Genomic DNA, 21,755 nt, shown 5'->3' on the forward strand with positions numbered 1-21,755 from the left:
ATCTACTCTCCAAAACAACCCGCCGCCTGCACGGTACTGTATCTTCATCTTCGTGGGAAAGCTTCATAAACTTTTCTAACTCATAACTTTTTTTCCCTTAAAGAATAAGAAAAGAAAAGAAAGACAAGACACAGTGTCAACTTGATCACCGTGACTTGGCCACCACGTGGTTTCTCCTCCGGGAGGACGATGATTTGTCGGAACGGGGAGATCTTAAGGTAACCCAAGTTCGACTTACTTTTAGTCTTCCAATTTTGATCTCCTACTCCCGACCCCTCTATCGTCTAAATGATAGCTTGCTTACATGTGTGCAAGCACTGCGACCGGAGCATTGCCATGTATCGTTGTGCAGATTATGCAAAGAATCATTCATACATAGAATGGTAGTACTGAGAACAGCCAGGAAGCACATGCGAAGAAACACGGTTTGACCTTGCGAGCAACCAGAGCGGGAGACGTCAGCTCGTGTTCATTTGTATCTCAACCTGACTTGCTCGCAGCTTCTTTGTCAGCATGCTCTTTGCCTCTCACCCGTTTTTTTCCCGTCCTGTCTCTTTATCATCTTCACCTCCATCTCCAGCTCAGTCTTCTGTGTTGGTAGGCCACTCATCTTCGTTTACTGGGTTTTCCTCTGCGCTGCACAATGCTCCCCACTCTTCCGATTCGTGGCCTCCGTGGAGCTTCGTGTCGTTGAGGACTTGGTTGCATTGTCACCCACTTTGTAGTGCAGGGTATGGATTACTGGCGAATTGGGCTGCCATACGCTGTTGTAGTACTGATGGTGTGGCAGGGATTGAGAGTTTCATTTCTGGGTGTGTGAGCACCAGCAGTCCTTGCGCCGGTGTTGGGGTCCCCTCTGTCTCGTTGAACCTATCGTTCTCGGCGTCCATCGGCGGCCTGGCACCTATTGAATCCATGATGCATGCGGATGTGCGCGAATCATATCTCAATCGTGAGATTTCCTGTTCGATGGCCCAGGTGCGTGATATTCCGCTCTGATTATCTACACTGATGGAGTTTCTTTGCGCATAAAGTTATTGCATGATTCAAATTAAAACAGTCGGTGGTGGATCGACTCTGAATAGTTCGATACTCGATGCGAGATCACGGCTCGAGTCACAAATTTTAGGGTAGCGATCTCCCTACACGTTTCTTAGGCTTTCTCTAGGGTTACCTTGTCGAGAGCTTGCAGGCTCCAATCAGCGAGACCGTGCACTCGGCTGGCGGTATCTCGAGCAGGTTTGGATTTTCTTTATACTGTCCAGCTTGCCCTCCTGATCAAGAGGGTAAGCTAGGTAATGGCCGGGCTCCTGCAGTTTGTCTATTATCGGCTTCTCTTGAATTGCACTCCCTGTATCTTTCATTTAGAAAATGCTTAATCACGGGGCGTGCATTATTTCCTTGCTGGAGATAGAGGTAGGATTACTACATTGTGACAGCTTGGTTGATTACCATCACTTCTTTAACAAAAATAGGCTGCTGCATTTAAATATAAAAAATGAAATCTCGCCACCGTGAGATATGTCGGCGTCTGCTAATCCTTAAAGCTTATGAGAGGCAGTTCTTAGGGTACACTGAATAACGGAGGTTCGGCAACTACTCTGGGTTATATTTTGGGCTCTTTCCTTCTTTGTTTACAGCGATCATTACATGGCAGGCCCATGAATTCGGCGCTTAAAACCTTCGGGGTGATTTCATTATCGAATGTGTCGTGCATGCGAAGCTCCATTTGGGATTCGCGATGAGCCGCCTGCATGAGCAATTCAACCACAACTCGTGAACCTATCCAGTTTGTTCATATTTTACACTTAGGCATTTACGTCACACTGAATGACATCTTTACAAAATGAAAATCTTCCTGGCAGATGCCAAATGACGCTAATGAGGCACCTCAGCTGCCAGAGGAGCTTGATGTGTCTAAGATACCGAAGCACGTTGCCATCATTATGGATGGCAATTCAAGATGGGCTGAGCGAAGAGGATTGCCTGCAAGCATGGGCCATGAAGCCGGGGTACGTTCACTGAAGGAAGTCGTCAAGTTAGCTAATACGTGGGGCATCAAAGTTCTATCTGTGTTTGCTTTCTCCACCGAGAATTGGTTGAGACCCAAGGTAAAGTCTCCTTTCATCCCTACGTAGCCAGCCTTTTTTTGAAGTGAAGTTTGATGGCTTAGATTCTGGAATTTTATTTGGCATTTTGAGAATTATTCGGATTGATTCTATTTGTGGGATATTGTTGCAGGCGGAGGTCGACTTTTTAATGTTATTGTTCGAGAATGTTTTAAAGGACGAGCTGAGCAGTTTAGCTAAGTAAGTGATTTTAGAGGATTGCATTTCATATGATTTCTCACTTAAGCAATTAGAAGATTTCGTACAAACCTAATTTTCTAGTCGTAGTGTGCTTCATTGGGTCTGATTTTGTGGGTTTTTGAGGTGTAATAGAGAAAACGTCCGCGTACACTGCATGGGGGATTTGACGCTGTTACCTGATTCATTGAAGAACTTAGTCTCAGCACTGGATGAGCGAACAAAAAATAATACTGGCCTCAAGTTTTGCATAGCGCTGAGCTACAGTGGTCGCAACGACATTGCTAATGCCTGCCAGAGGTTGGCGGCCAAAGTGGAAGCTGGAGAGCTAAGCTCCTCGGATATAACCGAGACTATGTTTGAGGAAGAGTTGAAGACAAGTTGGCTAGGTGAAGAGCGCGACCCAGATTTATTGATACGGACCAGCGAAGAGCAGCGGATTAGTAATTTCCTTCTTTGGCAATCAGCGTACACAGAATTTTATTTTGTAGATTCTTTATGGCCAGATTTTGGGGTTGCTCAATTTAAAGAAGCCCTGCTGACATACCAAAACCGGAGCAGACGTTTTGGCAAACGCAAATAACTTTCAATTTTATACATGATCTAGAAGTTTATTTTTCTTTCCTCTCAAAAGCTGCTTCCTATGATCGCCTTCCTTCCAGTTCTCTCCATGCACTGCAAATTTCACTGTCTGTTTAATGGAACACTAAGTTAGCGAGGATATACACCGGCCTTGGTAAAGTAAAAACTTTTGCTGTGGGGTTTAGCTCATTAAATGTGTTCCACAGTGATGGCTTGATGCTTATACGCTTGCTGGAATTGTTGTAATGCATCTTCGACCCATTTTCGGGGTGTTATGCTATGAATCAAGCATCACTTCGGCACTGTTTGTTAACCGAGGTAGCTCCAAACGGCTTCTCGTTGGTGCATAAATATCTATGTAATTGAACTCATCGAAGACTTACCATTACAAATGTGAAATCTGCAGTCTAGTCTGATATAAACCAGGATTGGCTTTGGGAAGGTTATGTTGACCCACTTTGTTGCGGCACCACTGGAGCCTTCTGGGTGTTGGAAACTTCCTGGGAACTTCCTAGGAGCCTCTGTGATATATGGAGAGAGGCCACTAAGCCCTAATTTTTCTAACCCCCTGGTCTCGTCTTCCAGTCACCGCTGCGCCGTTGCAGATCGCGTGGAGGTGGGGTCTTGCCGCTAGTGTTCCTTTGAAAGTGGGTCTAGGCTAGATCGTTCGAACCTGGTCTTTTGGTGCCATCCGAGGGCTATCCGTCCATGTGATTGGCGAGATATGCCTGATGGTTAGTGATCGTAAGATTAGTTATTCTTATCATCACGCAGATCGTAGCTGGTCTTGAAACATTCTTGGTGTTGAAGCTCTTTAATCAAGTTGAATCCCTTGTTCGTCTTCAAATCTAAAATTGTTAAAAATGGGTTCAAATATGACAGTGTGAGTTGTTAGGATGTGTCTGAGTTCAGTTGCGTCTCCTCTTCAAATTTCGAATGAGCCACGGTGCTTTTACTTATTAATTTGTGTACTGCAATTGCTGAGCAGGAATTGGTAGACCAGGAATATTCCAAGAGAATTCTATGAAGGCACGAAGTGGATGTATAAGAGATTTTTTTGTCGTTTGATTCTAACTTCGATTTGATCATTATCTGTAGTTGAAGGTTTAGGGTTTAGTGACAGTAACCTTTTACACTGGATCTATTTTCACAAATTTATTCAATACTTTGCGCACATCTCAAAGCAAATTGAACCTTCAGTCCTACTAAAGGGCTGAATGTTTCATTTTTATCAGTTTCGGAAGAGCGCTAAACTGCAAGTGCAAGGGACTGGCTAGGGCATTGCAGATTTCAAATCAGTTCAATAGTGCGATCGATTTCTTCGCAATTTACGGAGAAAGAAGCTCGTAATTAGAGTGTAAGGAGGAGTGCTGTCCAGAATGAGAGGAGGCAACCAGTTGAACCCTTTGCTGCGCTCTCTTGGTCGATTGTGTTTGAATGCGACTCCTTGCTCAACGTCTCAGGGGGTTTTTTCCGCTGCATCGATTCAAGTTGAAGAATCTATTAGAAGAGAAATCCACACTGGGGAAGGAAGTAAAACTGGTTTCAGAGCTAATGAATCGAAGAATAAGGCTGCCTACGCTCCGCACCTCGATTACCCTATATCATGTCTGGATTTCGTCCGAGGCAGCTCTGCCCATATGTCGACCTTGGCTGAGGCTGGTCCTGCAAGTCCACCAGATGTTCAAGGTATTATTTCATTACTCTCTCCAAACCTATTTGCCGTTGATTTGTACTTATTTCGCATAGGGGAGCAATAAGGTTCCATAATTTCAGATATTGCTCCTTTACATAAAACGTTGCACACACACAGCGAGAGAGAGAGAGAGAGAGAGAGAGAGTACAAGTTGAAGAAGAAAAGGAGGAAAAAGAAGAGTCAAGAAGTTGAAAAGTAATCACTTTCTTGGCTTTTTTGGATTTTAATTTTTGTTTTCAGAGGGAGATTCCTTTAATGCGTTGTACCCAACGAACAAAGAACCACAGAGGGTCCTGTTTAGAAGAAAAGGAGGCGACAAGTTTGCTCGGTCGAGAACGAATTCTGTGATAGCAGCCCTTGTGAAGTCGTTGGAGTCTTCACAATCTAATGCAGAAGTGGCGGAGATACTGGAACAGCGATCTGAAGAGCTCTTAAGGCCCAATAGTTGGCCATGGCTGCCTCTTCTAGACGCGCTTCAAAAAGGACCCAAACCTCATATTGCAATGGAGGTTAGAACATCACTGGCTACCTCGTTGTCAAAGGCTTTGGATTAAGTGGATTTTCATAATGCTGTTGACGAGTCATTTGTCTGCATAGTGGCCATTGGCATGAAGACTTCTGTATTGAACAAGAGTTGCTCGCACAAGTGACAGGTTTTCAATTGGAAGAAGAGCAAGCTGGGATGGGAGGCAAATCCAAAGGAGTATGCGAAGATGATCTCATTTGCAGGCAGGATAAGTCAGCCTCAGCTAGCTGCTGACTTGTTTGATGAGATGGAAAAACGGGGTATAAAGAAAACAGCAGTGAGCTTTAATGCACTTATACATTCCTACGGTCGCAACAACGAAGCTCACAAGGCACTTCAGCTGTTCGAGGATATGAAAGCCACCAACGATTGTCAGCCGACGCTAGTGACCTACAATACCCTAATTTCAATGTACAGCCGAATGGGTGCAACGGAGGAGATGAAGAAGCTTTTTCTGGACTGTAAGGAGGCGGGGTTTAGCCCTGATAGGCACACTTACAATGCTCTTATCTGGGGTTACATGCGGGCTGGGCAACTGAGTCAGATGGAAGAGACTTTCAACGAGTTGCAGGCTGGCGAATGCAAAGCTGATGTAATCACGTACAACGCTCAGATTATTGGCTATGCACGAGCAAATGCAGTTAACAAAATGGAGGCTGTCTTTTCAAGTATGCAAGCGGCCGGAATTCCCATCAATGCCATGGTTGGAGAAATACTTATTGAAGTCTACAGTCGCACGAAGCACTTTGAGAAGATGGAAAATGCATTGAAGATTATGGATGTCACTCCAGGTAACTCACATCATTGGTTACTATTACTATAATTTAGTCTTTTCTTTACCAGAGTGTTTGGACTTTGCATTTCAATTATTGAAAGCAACAAAACGTTGGTACTATATTAGTGCTCACTTTGTAATTTTTTGTTCATACCTTTTTGTATATGAATGTAATACAGGTGTTCAGTACGGGTCTCGAGTACACAGTATGGTAATCGAGAGCTATGCAGACGCTAACAAGCTGGACGAGATGGAAGCTGCGATTTCACGTATGTTTCAGAATAAGCGAATGTTTTCATCTCCCAAGTCCTTGCATGCGTTGATTATGGCGTACTCCAGAGCTGGCGAATACGGCCGCCTCGCAAAGACCATGGAAGTAGTGAAGGGCGCAGGCTGGATACTCCAGTCATCCATTTACAACATCCTCATTTCAGAGTACGGGAAGGGAGGTCACCTCGACAGGATGGAGCAAGTATTCCGTGAAATGATGGATGCGTCTTGCCCGCCTTCCTTTGAAACTTTTCAATACATGATTGATGCTTATGAGGCAAATAACAACGAGGCTGAAGTGGACAGGATCCTCGACCTCATGCGGAAGGCAGGCTGTGAACCCAAGTCAAATGTCATGCCGACTTCTGACCGCATGTGGACTGATGATGAAATTTTTGGTGGAAAAATCAGGCGGTAGAGTGCTGTGGATTTATGAGTATCCAGCCTGCGCCTTTCTCTACTTTCCATCATGAGGTGAGTCTCTCTCTCAAGGTGTTTAGTGGTGGTTAGATACTTAGATGGTTTTTGTGGTCGACTCAAGCTGATGCAGAAGAAGCGCCAGCACATTAGATCATACACCCTGGTAGAGTAATTAACCCACCCAGGGTCTAGGTTCTTGGTGGAATTTTTGGATAGCCAGCAAACTTAGCTTCCATTTCCTTACAATAGTTGATATTAGAAATGCTGGTTCCAGCAGATCCATTGATAGGAGAGAAGAGTATGTTGCCAGTTGTGCTCACAATTGTCTCATTTGGGGTACACATTGTCGGAATCAATTAGTATTGATGCAAGCTTATGCACCACGAAATGTGCATTAATTTAGTATTAACATGGTTGGATGTTAGTTTATAGTTTGAGATCCGAAGTTGGATTTGTGCTTTTCTTTTTGTGAACAACTTAAGAGCTTATGTCTGATTTGACGCCAACATTATGAGCAGCAAGAGCACTTCACTGAAATGAGCCACTCTTATCATGCTCTGTGCTGCTCTGAGAAACGAGTTATTTTTGGTTCTGTCGTTATACTGAGGATGTATTATGGATACAAAATTATGATAATTAAGATTAAAACAGTAACAAACTTTCTTTTTTTGCATATTCGATTGGTATAGATAATATCGACATGAATTTTGATGATTTTATTTTATTAATGATAAAAAAATTGGAACTCCAAAAAAAAATTCAATAAAACTATAACATTGGTCCAAAGGTCTTCCAGCGCCTCAACCTGGTTAAGCCACTTTGCCACCCCAACATTGACCATGGCAAAGAAATCATACAACGTAATGGTGGGCATCACCACCTCTCTTAGTTTCTCTCTTTTAATCTACCTTTCCTTTCTATTCTTGAAAACTAATGGGGCATTATAAAGATTGGCCACATAGTGAACCTCCTCCACAAGAAGCGAGAAATCTCTTTCTCCAGTATTAATCCCCATGGCCCTTCATCACACATTTGTCTCCTTCGAAGGCATGTAACATTTGGAGGCCCCCCCAATATTGCAATTTGCATCTTGTTTTTCTTTTTATGAATTTTTTTTGCTATACAATGGCTTATGGATCTTGTAAGATTGGAGGTTTCAATCCCCACATCTCCACCCTCACCCTTTCAAGATTGATATGGAATTTGCAGTTGCTTTCTATGCTTGGAGCAACTTCGTTGTGCACAAACTGACTGCCCATCGATGAAAATAAAGATCCTCTGCACTCTTAACTGGCATCGCATGAAAGTCTTGGTGCAAAAAATAGATGCTGATCGCTGGAGTTTAGGACTGTCTATTACGTTACCAGGTTCGAGTTAAGTCACGTGTCTTTCGTTTTGTTTCATTGTTAGCTTAAACAAACACTCTTGCGGCGCAAATTTGACTAACTAGGGACCAAGGCAGTGGGTGCATGATGTCTTAACGGCCATCTCGATAGCGTCGAACCGCATGGTAACTGCCCTTGACTGAGTCATTGGTGCCTGACGATTTTTGAATCTGTGCACAAGTTTTGCGACCAGGCATCAAGTAAAACTGGAAGCAACAGACGGAGTGCAGTGTACTGCAAATGCACTAAAACGTTTTTCCCTCTCCAATGCGTCACAGATCACGTTCTTTGCGTCAGTGCCTGTGGACGATTCTGACAAGAAATTCTTTTCACAAAAATTAACGTTTAACCGTATTCAAGATTCGTCAATCAAAGCTGTGGGCTTCCGAACTCAATGCCATTCGATGTGAGTTTACTAAAACAACTGGACGAAGAATCTAGACCCGAAAGCTCAAACTCGCATTAATTCAACATTGTGTGTCCAACAAAAGTGCAGTCCACCTCTCAAAACCTCGACAAAATTTGCATGCATAATTTGCTGTTACCTGTGAAACATAAGTTGCTTATCAACCAAGCTTCGGCACTAAATTTGAGTCTCTGCAGCATTCAGGGCATAATCATTTGACAAGGATCTCTCCGGGAATACCAGGATCATGCCGAATCTTCAAAAACATTCCAGCGAGGTTGGTGTCCAAACTATGCACAAAAAGATGCGGAACGAATCATACAAACACATACAATGCAGTCCTTAACAGGGGTATCAACCGTGTGCATAATTTATACCAACCAAAACAATTTTACTGCAGAGCCCTCTGCACAAGAAGATACCAAGCCCAAGAGGGCTGAGGTCCAACTGCAGATACTGCTACAAGAAGGCCAAATCTCTCTACTCCAAGAAAAAAGACTGCTGCAACGTTCACTAATCTATGTACGTGCAGTAAGATCCACAAGGAAATGGACAAGGATACGAAAATGATCTGACCTTTCCTGGTGTATCAGAAAAACGAATACTGTCTACCATAGCCCCTGGCATCACCGTCTTGGAGACCTTGTGGCAGGATGATACGAATGTAGACACTTTCGAGGATCTCTCTTGTTCACTTGTACATGACTAACCCGACTAGAGTCAACAGAAGAATTGATGCATCCGACATACTTATTGTAAGACACGCAGTGACTAGAAGGCATGCTCCAACTATCAAAGGATGTGCAACAAATGTCTCAGCTCTTTCAAGCCAAATGGCCCACTTGGCATTCTTTGGGCTACCCGCTCGCACAAATGTCTTCGCTTGTGCATGTACAAAGCTTCAGCGAAGTTTAAAAAGCGCTCATTGAGGGCATGCCGTAGCCTGACATACCCGGCATACCTGGCATGCCCGGCATTCCTGGCATTGGCATACCTCCACCCATACCCGGCACAGGCATACCTCCACCCAAACCAGGCATACCGGCAACAGGGGGAGCTGGTAGAGCCAGAGGCAAGAGCTGAGCGTACATGTTCTGCATAAAAATTCGTCGCTCTTGTCAGTATTGCATCAAGCATGCAGCCAAAGATAATATTTTACATAATTAACGTAGCTAGATATCAGGAACTTGCAAATCTGCAAGAAAGCACTGAGATGTTCGTAGAGGCCGAAAACTTACCGACTCAGCAACTACGTCCTTTTCCTGCTGCTCTTTAGACTTCTTCTCCTCAGTGGCTTCCAATTTGTCTTTAATCAAATCATCCACCTTCGAAGAATATTCACGCAAGAACTGCAGGACCCAATTTTAAAGTGTCTGAGACTCGAAATAAAACAAGCCATCTGCCAATATTCAAAATGAAATGAATGGTAATAAACCAGCTACCATGTATTCAGTGACAGACATAAAAGATTCGAATCCAGTGAAACTACGCACCTGCAACAGGTATGGTACAGCGAAGTCCATCATGCCATGCATCCATGCCAACTCAACCGCAACATCGGCACGAATGAGGTCGTAACAAGTGTACAAACAAGCAGCAAAGCATTCCTTCTTGCCCTGTTCATCACGTTATAAAACAAGAAAAATAGTTAAGGTTAAAGATCCAAACGCTAACATGAGAGACCGATACTAAAGAAACATTTTATACACTTGAGTAAACAAAAAAAATAACAATCAGCTCTTACCTTGTCCACGAAGAACGTGAGAAGCTCCTCAGCAAGTTCACGATCCCCTGACTGTGAGCAAGTCTCCATGGCATCCTTGTATAAATTGTCCTTCTTGGACAGGGCAACAGATTGTTTCCATCTACCAGCTCTCTTGTAGATGTACGCTCCAACACGGCGCATTTCCAGGAGCTCGTGCTTCTCAATCTGAGAAATACAAATGGGGTTTCAAACTTGTTTCAGTAATGTATAGGAGCTAATTCACTTCTGACCTCCTTACTGCGAATACAAAATGACTGCCTAATGACAGCATTCAGCTGATTGAAACTAGATGAAGATCTTACCCTCTGAGCCATTGAAATCTGATCGAAGTTATCATACATATCGATGGACTCTCTCAATCGCTCATAATCTTCCTCCTCAATGTACAAGTTGTTCAGAGCCTCATTGACTGCAGCGTTATTGGCACTCTGTACTGCTACCATGTATGGCTTCACCAAAGGAAGATGCCCGGCCTGCAGATGTTCAAAACCGCAGCAATAAGCAAATAGAAATTACGTGCTTCAGTAACAGCTACACAGTAGTGCTCATATTCTAGCGTATAAGACGAGTACGTCCACACTAAGAAGAAACCTGTGATACCTTGAACCACTCTGCAAAACAGAAACTACACACACTATAAATAAATACCTTTCGCATGATATCCACAACCCGTGTGTGGTCAACACGTGCAGCCAACACATTGAGTAAGTCGTTGATGAGCTCGGGATATTCCTCGAGGTAAAAGTACACAGCCTTATAGTAAAGTTCTACATTTGCAACCTTAACGGCAACATCCTTGAACTGCATGTGTTCCCAAGCTTCTGGAGAATGACTCATCATGGTTGCAGCAGCATTATCGTACTCATCATATTGAATGTACAAGTAAGTAAGCTCCTTCCAGTGCTGCTGCTCATCGCACACACGAATAAGTTTCGGAATATTGATACGAGTGACGAATAGCTTGAGATGCTCCATGAGCTTATCTGGACGGTATCTGGCATACAAAGTGCCCAACTCTGTGAAGATGCCCATGTGGGCACGCTCCAAACCAAGCCCACTTTCCATAAGTGAAATGAGCTCGTCAAAGCGACCCCTGTTCTGGTAATATTCGCTGACCTCTTCCAGATCATCAACCTGCACAGATTTCGCACAATCAATACCGGTATTTTACTTGCAGTATTCCATACAACACAACCGTTGCAGGATAATATCTCTGCTCTTTTTCCACAAGGATGAACTGAAGTCATAACAACCCAGAAACCCAGTAAACTCATCACTGCCACACATGCCATAAGCAGAGAGCACATCATGAAACAACAAACTAATCAAGGAAAGAACCTTGATAAACAGAAAACTCAAGAAAACTGATCGGATGTCGAAGCATTAGAAGGCTTTTCATACCTGGACAATAACATTGAGACCACAAATTTGAGCCAGACGAAACTCTTCGGCATCCACACAAGCAAAGCAGACTTCCTTCCACGTCCGTGCACTGTTGGCCTTCCTGGCTGCATCCACGGCTGCTTGGAACTGGTGCAGTTTGACAAGGGTACTGGCAAGCCTTGCCCAGTTGGAAATGTGGGTAAAAATGATTTTGGCGGCCTCATACAGTTCTTCATCAAACAAGCGGTCTCCAACAGTTTGAAGATTTGCAAGATTAGGAGTAACAATGAACTCCTCAATGTCGTCGAGACGATTGAGCTTAGCGTAAGCAAAAATTAACTCGGAGTCTACCTTCGCCTCCTTTACTTTCTTGCGTACCATGTTCAAGTACTTCACTAAGTCGTCATATGCTCTTACACCAGATGCAACATCGATAACTTCATTGTACTGAGAGGCATCGTTTGCCTTGATGAAAGACTCAATGGCATCGCTAACCAATCCTTCCCTCAACTGCGCCTTACCAACCTGGCTCCAAACATCGTCCTCTTCAACACGAGCAGCAAACTCGACAGCACGATCTATGTTGCGAATGTTGTCCAAGAGAACATTCACTGCTTGGACGTTGAGGTTGAACTTTTTGAAAATTGCAAACGCTTCCTCAAAAAGTTCCGCACCCACTGCAATCTCACCCACGGCAGGACCATCGAAGTTATCCAAACGGTTAATGTAGTCCATGACCCGAGTCGTATCGGCCTTGATAGCAGTAAGAATGAGCAGATTCTGAAGGTTGGGGTTGCCACTGAAAGCTGAATTCTGAAGAACGATCTTCTCCAGAAGCTCAATCAGCTCATGTGGCAAATCTGCAGTCATGAAAGCTTTGACAGTGGCCGACACCTGCTCTGGATTCTTGCTCTCTGGAAGAGCAGTAGATACCACCTGATCAATGAGCTGCCTCCTACAAGAATTCTCAGGATTTAAGACCTTCAACCACAGGTCGGGCTCCATGCGCTCCACCACATATCTGTGAAGAAACAAACACCGGAAAAAATGATAAATGAGCAGGGATTTGATCACAAGATGTGAAAATGAAGTTCTTTAGGTTTCATCACCACCTCCTACAGTAGCACATTTTATGCACACTAACATGAAGTAAGCAGAAACACAAGTTATTCAGGTAACGAGTTGAACGATTAAGATGATTAACATGTGACTCGTCAAAACCAACAGATAAACAATCCGATCTTGTTTACCTGGCCTGAAGCTTAAAGAGAGAATTCTTGTTGGTGACATTGACAAGTTCATCGTCACACAGGCCACGTTTGTATGCAACCACAGCAAGCGTTGGATCGCGCTTCTCGCAGTACTTGCCAACAACTTTGGAATCATAATAGGGATTTGTGGTGAGGAAGTGCTCAGGATTATTGTTTGTGTCAATAATGATTTTCCCCAAAGCATTATGAACATGCACATCTTGACTCCCTTCGCTCACAAGGTGCTCCAGAAACTGTGTCAGCAACCTCAGACGGTTCCTCTTTTCGCACTCGTCAACCAATGGTTCCACCGGAAGTAGAGAGCGGACAGAAAGAATCAAACCTTTAATGAAGTCCTCGGGACAGTCATCATCCAACAATTGCCCGACCACTAAAGGTGCATTTTGAGGGTTAACCTTCTGTACGTAACCTTCAATATAACGAAGCATGTTATTGACATACAGGTAATGAGTAAGATCTGGCACAAAACCATGACGGTCGCAAACATTGATAAGAGGCCTTGCATCTGGGAGCTTGGACTCCATCAGGAAATTCTTGGTTCTCTCTGCAGGGTAGAAATTGGACTCCCTCGTAACACGCTCTACTTCTTTAATTTGGCCAGTCTTTGCCGCAGCCTCAATGTACTTGTAGTGAATTTCAGGCTCCTCGCTCGTACTCAAGTACGCTCCGAGGAAAAAGTATAAGCCCTCAAATGACTTGAAACTCTCAAACAACTTCACACACGCGTCGACACCCAGCTGCTCACCGTATTCCTTGGCCACCTGGACTATAATTTGCAGATTTCCACGCATATTCACCTGGAGCAACTCTTTCATGCAGTCCAAGGCCCATTCTTTGGAAAGCGTGCCAAAAAACTCAACAAGACCCTGTGGCTCAATGGCATGGGTGTTAATAACAACGCGCTTGATATCATTTAGCTCCGTGTAATGCTGAAGGGCGCGCATGTAGAGACCAGCTTTCTCACACAATTGGGCAACACGAGGACGGTCATAATGACTGAACATACCATTCGCCAAAATTGCGTCAGCCACGTTAGGGAATGTGACCAGATTAATTTCTAGAACCTTAGTCTGAAGTAAGGCATGCTCTGGAAGATTTGGCTTCAAAACGTCCAGGAGGAAAGCAGTAGCCTCCCTAATCATGTTGCGCTGAAGAAATAAGTCAGTGATGGTGTTGTAGTCAACTGGGCAGCCACCTTCAAGTTGAGACATCATCAGAGCAAAGTTCACAGCACCTTGAGGGTCAGCTCGTAGGATTGTCTGCAGCAGAAATAGGTAATCTGGAGTGTACCCAACCTGCTTGGAGTAGATCAAAATCTTGTCAAATTCACGACGCTCTGCAAAGGCCGCAACTACCTTTGGTGTAGCCCTAGCCTTAATGTATATCTTGAGTGCCATATCATTGTCCACAGTCTTGACAAGATCACCCAGCTCTTCACTGCATTCCAGCTTGTCCTCTGCCAACCAGTTTTCCAGCAGATTCTTCTTGTTCTGGTTAACCACTAGTCGCGAAAGCTCCAGAGATTCGAACACGTTCAACTTCCCCTTTGTCAATAAAGTCCCAAAGTACTGCAAGAGTGGTGAAGTTTGTCCAGGCTGCACTGGAACACTCTGAAACTTGGCAACTGTATCAGGAGTTCGAAGAATGCCCTGAGGCGACTCTGCAGCAAGATCTGCTGCCTCCTTGTACTTCATCTGGGAGAACAATTCTTGAAAACGTTGTACAACCTGATTCCAATGTAACCGTTACCGAAAAATGAGATCTCGTGTGTCAGTAAGGACTTTTTCGCTCACCACTTATACTAGGTAAATTACAACACGATATGACTTAACCGAATTGAGATCCATAACTACGTAGAGCAATAACTAGGCCCTTGGGAAATTATCTAATACGAGAGGCGAAGAAATATTTCCGAAATACAAGTGTTAATGTACAGTGCATAATATCATTCGCCAACACGAATCCTGTAGAGATCTACCGATAACATAGAATCGTACCAGTCCCTCCGCTCCAGGCAGATTTCCTCGTCTCGCAAGATTCACTGCAAGCTCCAAGTTGCTTAGCTGAAAGCAACAGAATTGGCTCACAAATAAGAGGAGGTTGAAATCTGGCATCCTAGGCTAGGAGTATCAATATAATGCCAACTTCCACTCGAAAACCTTGTCAAGCAAATAATTGATGCACCCAACAACGAGAACAATATACGAAAATTCACCCTTGAATTGATGTAAAGACCAAAAATTCGCAACGATTCTCTTCCATGAAGTTTCTTACCTGGTTACTGACAAAAGGAATGATTGTTGCCTCATTCACTGTAGCAAGGAGGACTTGGCCTCGGCGATTTACAGCATAAAACCCACCAACTGTGGGAGCATCGGCAGTCAAAAAAATAGGGTCTGGACTAATTCGGTTTCTATAAACAGCTGTTGCCGTTTCCAGGTCGTATACAAAAAGAAGACCGAGCTTCGTAATTACATAAATAAGGCCGTACTTGGCAGAGATCTAATTATCAAAATATCGCACAGTTAATTAGCAGAAACTTCCAAGGTATTAAAAACGCTTTTACCTTTGATTCAAGACACAATCATACCAATTGGATAATCCACCAAATCAGCAAAGCATTCCCCTTCAAAAATAGCATTCTGGACCCAGTCACACTGCTAAACAAAGCGAACACATTCTTGATGTAATATTGAGGTTCGACGAGACAAGAATACGAACAAAAGATAACATCCGATTTTACCAGTAGACAATCAAAAGTATGAGTAGAAATTGACCTGCATCGAAACGGGAAAGTCATCGGCAAAATCTGGAGGAAAAAATAGATCTGCTGCCTTCTTGGAGAAACCAGGTCTACCTGCAAAGCATAGCATGAGTAAGTAAAAAATTAATAGGAGAGAAGAGATTAAACGCAACCAACATGCTGCTATTTCCCACTGAACAACGGAGAAAAGTAGCAAAAAAATACAGAAACGTATTAATGACTTTAAAAATGAGATGAACAAAACTTAAAATAACTCTGACGATATCTCTACATGACAACATTTTTTTCTAAAATAGATAGATATGGTGAAAATATCAAATGAGAAAATACCAGCCATGGTATCAGGCACAGGAGAGTTCGACAAAGAATAATAGCACACCAGACCAGGTGGAACCAACCTGACGTAGCACCCAGCTCAATAATATGCAGCTTGGATGTTAGCTGCCCAGCTGAGATAGTTTTTGTTGTGAAAGCAATCAGTAGAGATGGAGAATCGTTTCCAGCCACCTGAAGCCATCACAAAGTTTGATGGTACGAAGTTCAGATAAAGACTCAACTTCGCTGAGCCTAAAGCCCAATCACATGTATTTCTGAAACCAGGTTGTGCGTCGATCAAGGTCATTGTAGTAAAAGAAATGAGAATAGTGGGTCTAGCAGCTCCTGAGACACTCAGGAAACAGCTTGCAACTTTCATTGCCGTACACTCAAGAAACAAGGATGGCTAAAAACTAATTCATTGTCGGTATTTCACGTCTTTTAAGCTAGGCTAGCTCAACCATTGTCACAACAAAGTCACCTGGTGGGAAGCAAATGACGCAGCATGAGCTTCAAGCGCCTGACTCCTCTGCTGGTCCACTGAAAACAACTGCATGTTTCCTTTCACAAGTTGGGGCCGCTGAAAACCAGAGAAATAAGAACTGTCAATGCAGTGTTAAATGAGAAAGGAACCAACTCTAAACGATAATTAAAATTTCAAGAGGTTGCTGAGGAGAGATAGGACTAATCAAGTAGAACCAAGGAAGAAAGACTTCACAATGGCCGACATTTTTATTTAACCGCTTATCGTAAATAAGTAAAGAAACAACTTCGCCGTTAAGAAAACAGAGACAGCGCACCAAAGCATCTTTACCTCAGGTGCTCCAGGAGCTATACCAATCAGCACAAGCCACTTCTCTGACGGGTCGCATCTATAATTGATGATCTGGTTGCCACTCAAATTTGCTGTCCTCTCAAACATCTTTACAGGTTCAGATTCACCTGTTACAGGCACGAGGGAAAAAGTCTCATTGTTTGGAGCACCAAACTGATAGAAAAGTCATACACAAAATTCGCCAATGAGAAATGCAACACAAGTTGTTTGGTATTCCAAACGGCCAAAGTAAAGCTTCACACGTGAAGCTAATACAAGATTGTTGAGACACAAGGCAGCCCAACACTACCCTTGTATTAACATTTAAGCCTTAAAAAGATAATCAAAAGATTACGTACCTTCAATAGTCCAGTGATAAACTGAAGTTTGTGTCACGAGTCCTAGCAACCTCGGTGTAATCCACTTCCAAAAAACTACCTGATAACATATACCGTATTAAGGGTAGAAAATTTATTTCTTGTCATTGGAAACTCCCATGGTAAAACAATCATCAGCAACACCGAAACCAGTGACATGTATGGTTACTCACCTGTTCTGGCATTTGATACGATTTCATCTTGGCTTTCAATTCGATGTTGAAAATTTGGAGATGATCTTGTGTTGAACCAGGTATCAGGGCTGATTCACGCGGACAGGGCGCAACGTTAGTACTACGTACTCTTCAGTCGAAAATTAAATGACGATAGAAACATATGTGAGGGTGGACAGGACGCTGTTAGATAAGCCCTGTCGCCGAAGCAAGAGTGACAAATGAGGCGAAGTGGAACAACTCTGGGTCCAAAAGGTAGAATGCGAGTGACGGTGTTCACGGTAACTACCCAATTACAATCCACAAAAATGATATCGATTACATCATACTTTATGTTTAACTTACTACTAGGAATCCTTTTCAAAATCACATGTTAGAGGCACAGCACTAAAATGATCAAAATTTGAAATAAAATAAAGTCTCGTAACTTTGCAGGTAGCCGTTCCACTCTGAGAATTTCAAGCTCTAAAGTTGGTTGACTTATTTTAAACATGTGATTCGAGTCAATAATCAGATGCCATCTTCTCTCAACATTAAAAGGCGCAAAGATTCCACACTTGACAGACTATAATCTAAAATATCGGTTCAGGAACTATTGTCTCACTAATCGCTCCGGCATTTCTTCAGCAAAAGGACATGTTATAAGGGCACACATGAGAGAACGAGTGCCTCTGAACCGTAGAAAGACATGCGCAGGGATTGGGAGATGGTTTTGGTGCACTTTTGATGCCAACATTTTACCGACAAACGTGATCATGCCCGAACTAAGAAGATTCCTAACTAGCTTTATGCAGATGAACTTGTAAAGGTTCGTCCCTCTTACTAAAGAAAAGAGATGCAGCGCTGCCGGTCAGAAAAGCACTGACGTGACAGCTCGAGAGTCGTACACTAAACACTAGAAAGTGCTCTAGAACTGTAACCCAGAGAAAGATTGCAAACCGAAAGTATATGCCCTTATCATCCACCATTTCATCCTATGAAATTTCCCCAGCGAAATGAAGCATTCTCTATATTTGCGATCACCTCCCCAGGAGGTTTGATGTGCGCCTAGGAGCTGATACATTCCAAATAGAATCCTCGGACCTGTCAGATCGATCGATTCCAACCCCATACGCCAAGGGTGTTTCGGAGCATACCTTTCAAGGCCAGCACTCTGCTAGAAGGATTCATCAAGGCGGAGTCGGCGGTGATAGGGCGACGGAGAGGTTGGTTAGGCATCGACATGTCAATGATCACCACACTGTTTTGCGGCGACGTCTCCCGCACGCAAATGTATTTATCGGACTCCATCGTCACATGTGTAAATGTGACGAATTGCTGGTTAATCCCGAGGCTCGTCAGCTGCATTGCAACATCCCATTCTCCCACACCATCAGCACTTCATCCAATGTCCACTCTATCAAACTCCACCGTTCCACCTCTCAACAGCCCCACACTCCCCCCCCCCCTTCCCACTCCCACATGAAACCCTCCCGCCCTTCCAGACGTCCACACACACAAAAAAAAAAAAACACTCTGACAACCACATCGTCGTCGCACTCCACAGATCCTCAATCACTAACACGCACCCCGAAACCCTAACCTCACGACATGCAACACAACCCCTCCGCTCGTGACAAAAAAACTCCAGATCTATCGCCAGCTCGCGACCACTAACCGTGAGAGCCTCCTTCATGGTGATGGGCGCGCTAGCGGCCGCCATGGCGACAGACTTGGTAGCAGGAGGCCGAGCCTCCCCAGACGTGCGGGCGAGCGAGAGCGAGCAAACCCTGAGACCTCCTCACCGATCTGCGGCAGCGCACACGAGAACAAACGAAGCGAAATCGGGGAGAGCGAGCACGGCTCTCAGCTCGTCACAGAAGATCACGGGGAAGCAACCAGGAAGAAGAAGAAGAAGAAGAATAAGAAGTGAGAGTGAATGAAAAAAATGAAGGTGATGAAGAACCGAGGTCGCGCTCCAAACTTGGCCCTCCAAGTCCCTCTTCCGTCTAATAATTCACTTGAAGACCCCCCCCTCTTGGACGCTTTGACGTACTTTCTTTCCAATCACAGCTCCGTTTTTCAAATTTCATTCACATGGATCTCATTAGTCAACTGAAGCTTTGCTTGCTGGCTTCCTCCCCCCCCCCCTCCTTTTATGGCCCCCCACTTGCTTTGTGAAGTCTCCAATTAAAACCCAACAAAGCACAAGCTGCCTCGTAGTCTTGAGAGAAACTGGGCTTCAAATGCTCGAGGAACTTCCTTGGTTTCTAAACCTGGACTTCAACCTCCTTGATTATTTTATTTCATTCTCAAATGTCGATCATGTGTGACAAAACACAGTGATACTATATAACATTTTAACATTATTCGTGGAAGTTGTTTTGAAATGGAAACAATCGTTGTACTGATTCTTAGCATGATAACAAGCATGCAAATCTTGTCTGTGGGCAGAAACCAATGAATGAACTGGGTGTAAATTAATTTGGATTTTTTTATTAAAAAACAATTGATGGCTATTGGAGAGATAGAAGGCGACGTGTGAGAAAGTGTCACGTGGCAAATTGCTGGAGGCTCCAGCGAGACACGAGGTGTGGTGCGGTGCGAGAGTGAACCTTTCAAAGCAGTTTGAAGAGTGTGTGGAAGTGTGTGGCTGGCACGCATCCCATCGGGGCAGATGTGGCGGCCTTCTTCTTCGTTTTCTTCGTGCCAAAGCTGCTGCGATGGGGGCGGAGCGGTAGAGGCAGAGATGCTTGCTGCGAGGATGATGCTTGGAGCTCCAACCAGCTCACCTAGCAATGCAAGCCACTTCGGAGTATAGAAAAAAGAGATCGCCTCTGTCTGTCTTCAGGACCTGATGTTACTCAACACCAGGATGATGCGCTGATGATGGGTAACAAGGTGAGATGCGAAGTGTACAGAACGGAGCCTGCTGTTTCACATTTGTGAATCTGACAAACTGAAGAAGCAAGGTATGAAATGACAGGCAGATGCGGTGCGAGTGTGCGGTGGGTAGCGCAAAAGGGTGGGAAGAAACCAACTCACCATCGCGCCACATCTCTTGAACCTTGTCACAGATTTGCAGATTTGTAATGAGGGTGGGCAAGACCTGGTCGACAGTCAACTGTACACCCGTGTCTATTTAATAAAAACCACTAAAAGATTCCTTCTTTGCGATGTTCCTTTACATTTCTAAAATAAGATTTCCCTCCCAAGGTTGAACGAGTCGGCTCACAAAATCTGAGATGGCAGGTATTATTTATCTAAAATTGTACTCTGATGTGCCTTTCACGGGTGCAACTGTCCGGATAGCTGACGTGAGATCCAGCTGTTGGGTTGGTGGAGCTTTCTGACTTCTGAGACTGATATCTACACCGCCATCTAAGGCACCACTTCATGTTGTTATGGTAGAATCAGGATCTCGCCATGGCTTAAACTTGCGCGGGGTGATGTTGAAGCACATGAGAAGGGCATGATCTGCAGCTATATTGCGCAGTTGTTTAGAGCTCGATGTGGAGTGTTTTAGTGGATTGATCTCTGATTGGTTTAATGATAATTACACCGAAGATCATGATTGTTTCTTTGCCTATGCACACCACAATGTCCGGCAGCTTTTGTTCCCTGGTACTTCATGACATGGGTGAGGTGCACGACAAAATATTTCGTCATTTCCTTGCGAAGTTTCAAGTTCTCTTACATGCTCTTGCCTTCGAGTCTGGAAGGTGCAGTCCCACGGGAGAATGTTCGTGTCAAGAGTGATGACAATCATTCTGGACATGAATGAAGGCAACTGTAATGTCGCTGATATTGTCCTCGTATTGATTTCGACCTGGTGATTTAGGGGTTAGATCTGTCCTTAGCTTGAAATCTATTCCAGCCCTATCTTGGGATAAATTAAGTTCCACTTTTTCTCTATGGTAGTGCATTGTTCCATTGTGAGAAGATCATGTAAAGTAGGATTTAACAAGTCTTAAAGTTCACTCACTTAAGTCGATTGCGCAGATGGGTAGTAGCGAACCTCAGCTCCTTGACATCTGCTTTTCTGCTGATAGTTCACTCAAAAGCAGGCAAGTCCCAACGAGTACATTATTATCAAAAGTCATCGTCTTCTGTCACTCGCAAACTGTGTTTTGACCATGAAACTTTGGAACTTCAGAATGAAAGAGGGCCTGGTGCCCACTGCAAATGACTAGGTATGAATCCAAGTCGAATTCCGATGCGAGGACAAAAAAATTCACAAGGACATCACTTTTTGCTAACAGTTTGTGGTAGTGAAGGATCCCTATATACAAGTCAGTGTGAGGACTTGTCAGCGAAGCTCGTGAAGATTCTGGTTAAGATTCCGACAGATTGTCACTTATTCGGAATCCACGAAGTTTATTTTCCGACCAACATTGTAAAATCTGAGTAGGATTTCTGAGGAGGCTAAGTTCATCGTCAGCAACTGCTATTAGCTTGAATGATGTCAAGCATCGGCTTTTCATATATAAAACGTAGAGGCTGGTAAAGAATTCTTCTCGAGACAGTCTTGTGTTGCAGTGTTGTGTG

The 21,755-nt window shown here is 43.9% G+C and overlaps 3 protein-coding genes across 3 annotated transcripts; 2 read left to right on the forward strand and 1 right to left on the reverse strand.

Annotated features, from left to right (window-relative positions):
* The first annotated feature begins 248 nt into the window (after positions 1-248).
* LOC112272653 (uncharacterized) lies at positions 249-2,939 on the forward strand. Its single transcript, XM_024500632.2, has 4 exons — positions 249-978; positions 1,866-2,111; positions 2,242-2,309; positions 2,442-2,939. Exons 1-4 carry the CDS (start codon positions 514-516, stop codon positions 2,887-2,889), a joined length of 1,227 nt encoding a protein of 408 aa, XP_024356400.2. The 5' UTR covers positions 249-513; the 3' UTR covers positions 2,890-2,939.
* A 407-nt stretch (positions 2,940-3,346) lies between these two features.
* On the forward strand, positions 3,347-7,004 carry LOC141045106 (pentatricopeptide repeat-containing protein At2g30780-like). Its single transcript, XM_073532213.2, has 5 exons — positions 3,347-3,504; positions 3,877-4,577; positions 4,825-5,093; positions 5,238-5,901; positions 6,065-7,004. The coding sequence occupies exons 2-5, from the start codon at positions 4,268-4,270 to the stop codon at positions 6,571-6,573; spliced, it is 1,752 nt and encodes a 583-aa protein (XP_073388314.1). The 5' UTR covers positions 3,347-3,504; positions 3,877-4,267; the 3' UTR covers positions 6,574-7,004.
* A 1,732-nt stretch (positions 7,005-8,736) lies between these two features.
* On the reverse strand, positions 8,737-20,253 carry LOC112293143 (clathrin heavy chain 2). Its single transcript, XM_024542282.3, has 18 exons — positions 18,886-20,253; positions 18,365-18,569; positions 17,229-17,317; positions 17,038-17,116; positions 16,679-16,806; positions 16,346-16,444; positions 15,948-16,056; positions 15,563-15,642; positions 15,060-15,287; positions 14,783-14,848; positions 12,765-14,512; positions 11,533-12,535; positions 10,780-11,265; positions 10,434-10,604; positions 10,111-10,296; positions 9,860-9,982; positions 9,605-9,715; positions 8,737-9,460 (listed from the first exon to the last, which is right to left on the reverse strand). The coding sequence occupies exons 1-18, from the start codon at positions 18,928-18,930 to the stop codon at positions 9,278-9,280; spliced, it is 5,139 nt and encodes a 1,712-aa protein (XP_024398050.1). The 5' UTR covers positions 18,931-20,253; the 3' UTR covers positions 8,737-9,277.
* Between the last annotated feature and the right edge of the window lie 1,502 nt (positions 20,254-21,755).

The sequence above is a fragment of the Physcomitrium patens genome, chromosome 2 (assembly GCF_059467195.1).
Source record: "Physcomitrium patens ecotype Gransden chromosome 2, ASM5946719v1, whole genome shotgun sequence".
NCBI lineage: Eukaryota > Viridiplantae > Streptophyta > Bryopsida > Funariales > Funariaceae > Physcomitrium > Physcomitrium patens.

Excerpts from the sequence above, each read along its gene's own strand:
- LOC112272653 (XM_024500632.2), top strand. The coding sequence starts at position 514 with ATGCTCTTTGCCTCTCACCCGTTTTTTTCCCGTCCTGTCTCTTTATCA. Across the intron at positions 979-1,865 it reads TTTCCTGTTCGATGGCCCAG|ATGCCAAATGACGCTAATGA; the intron begins GTGCGTGATATT and ends TCTTCCTGGCAG. Across the intron at positions 2,112-2,241 it reads AGAATTGGTTGAGACCCAAG|GCGGAGGTCGACTTTTTAAT; the intron begins GTAAAGTCTCCT and ends ATATTGTTGCAG.
- LOC141045106 (XM_073532213.2), top strand. The coding sequence starts at position 4,268 with ATGAGAGGAGGCAACCAGTTGAACCCTTTGCTGCGCTCTCTTGGTCGA. Across the intron at positions 5,094-5,237 it reads AACCTCATATTGCAATGGAG|GTTTTCAATTGGAAGAAGAG; the intron begins GTTAGAACATCA and ends CACAAGTGACAG. Across the intron at positions 5,902-6,064 it reads GATTATGGATGTCACTCCAG|GTGTTCAGTACGGGTCTCGA; the intron begins GTAACTCACATC and ends AATGTAATACAG.
- LOC112293143 (XM_024542282.3), bottom strand. The coding sequence starts at position 18,930 with ATGGCGGCCGCTAGCGCGCCCATCACCATGAAGGAGGCTCTCACG. Across the intron at positions 16,807-17,037 it reads TTATCACTGGACTATTGAAG|GTGAATCTGAACCTGTAAAG; the intron begins GTACGTAATCTT and ends TGCCTGTAACAG. Across the intron at positions 16,057-16,345 it reads CGTCATTTGCTTCCCACCAG|GTGGCTGGAAACGATTCTCC; the intron begins GTGACTTTGTTG and ends TGATGGCTTCAG.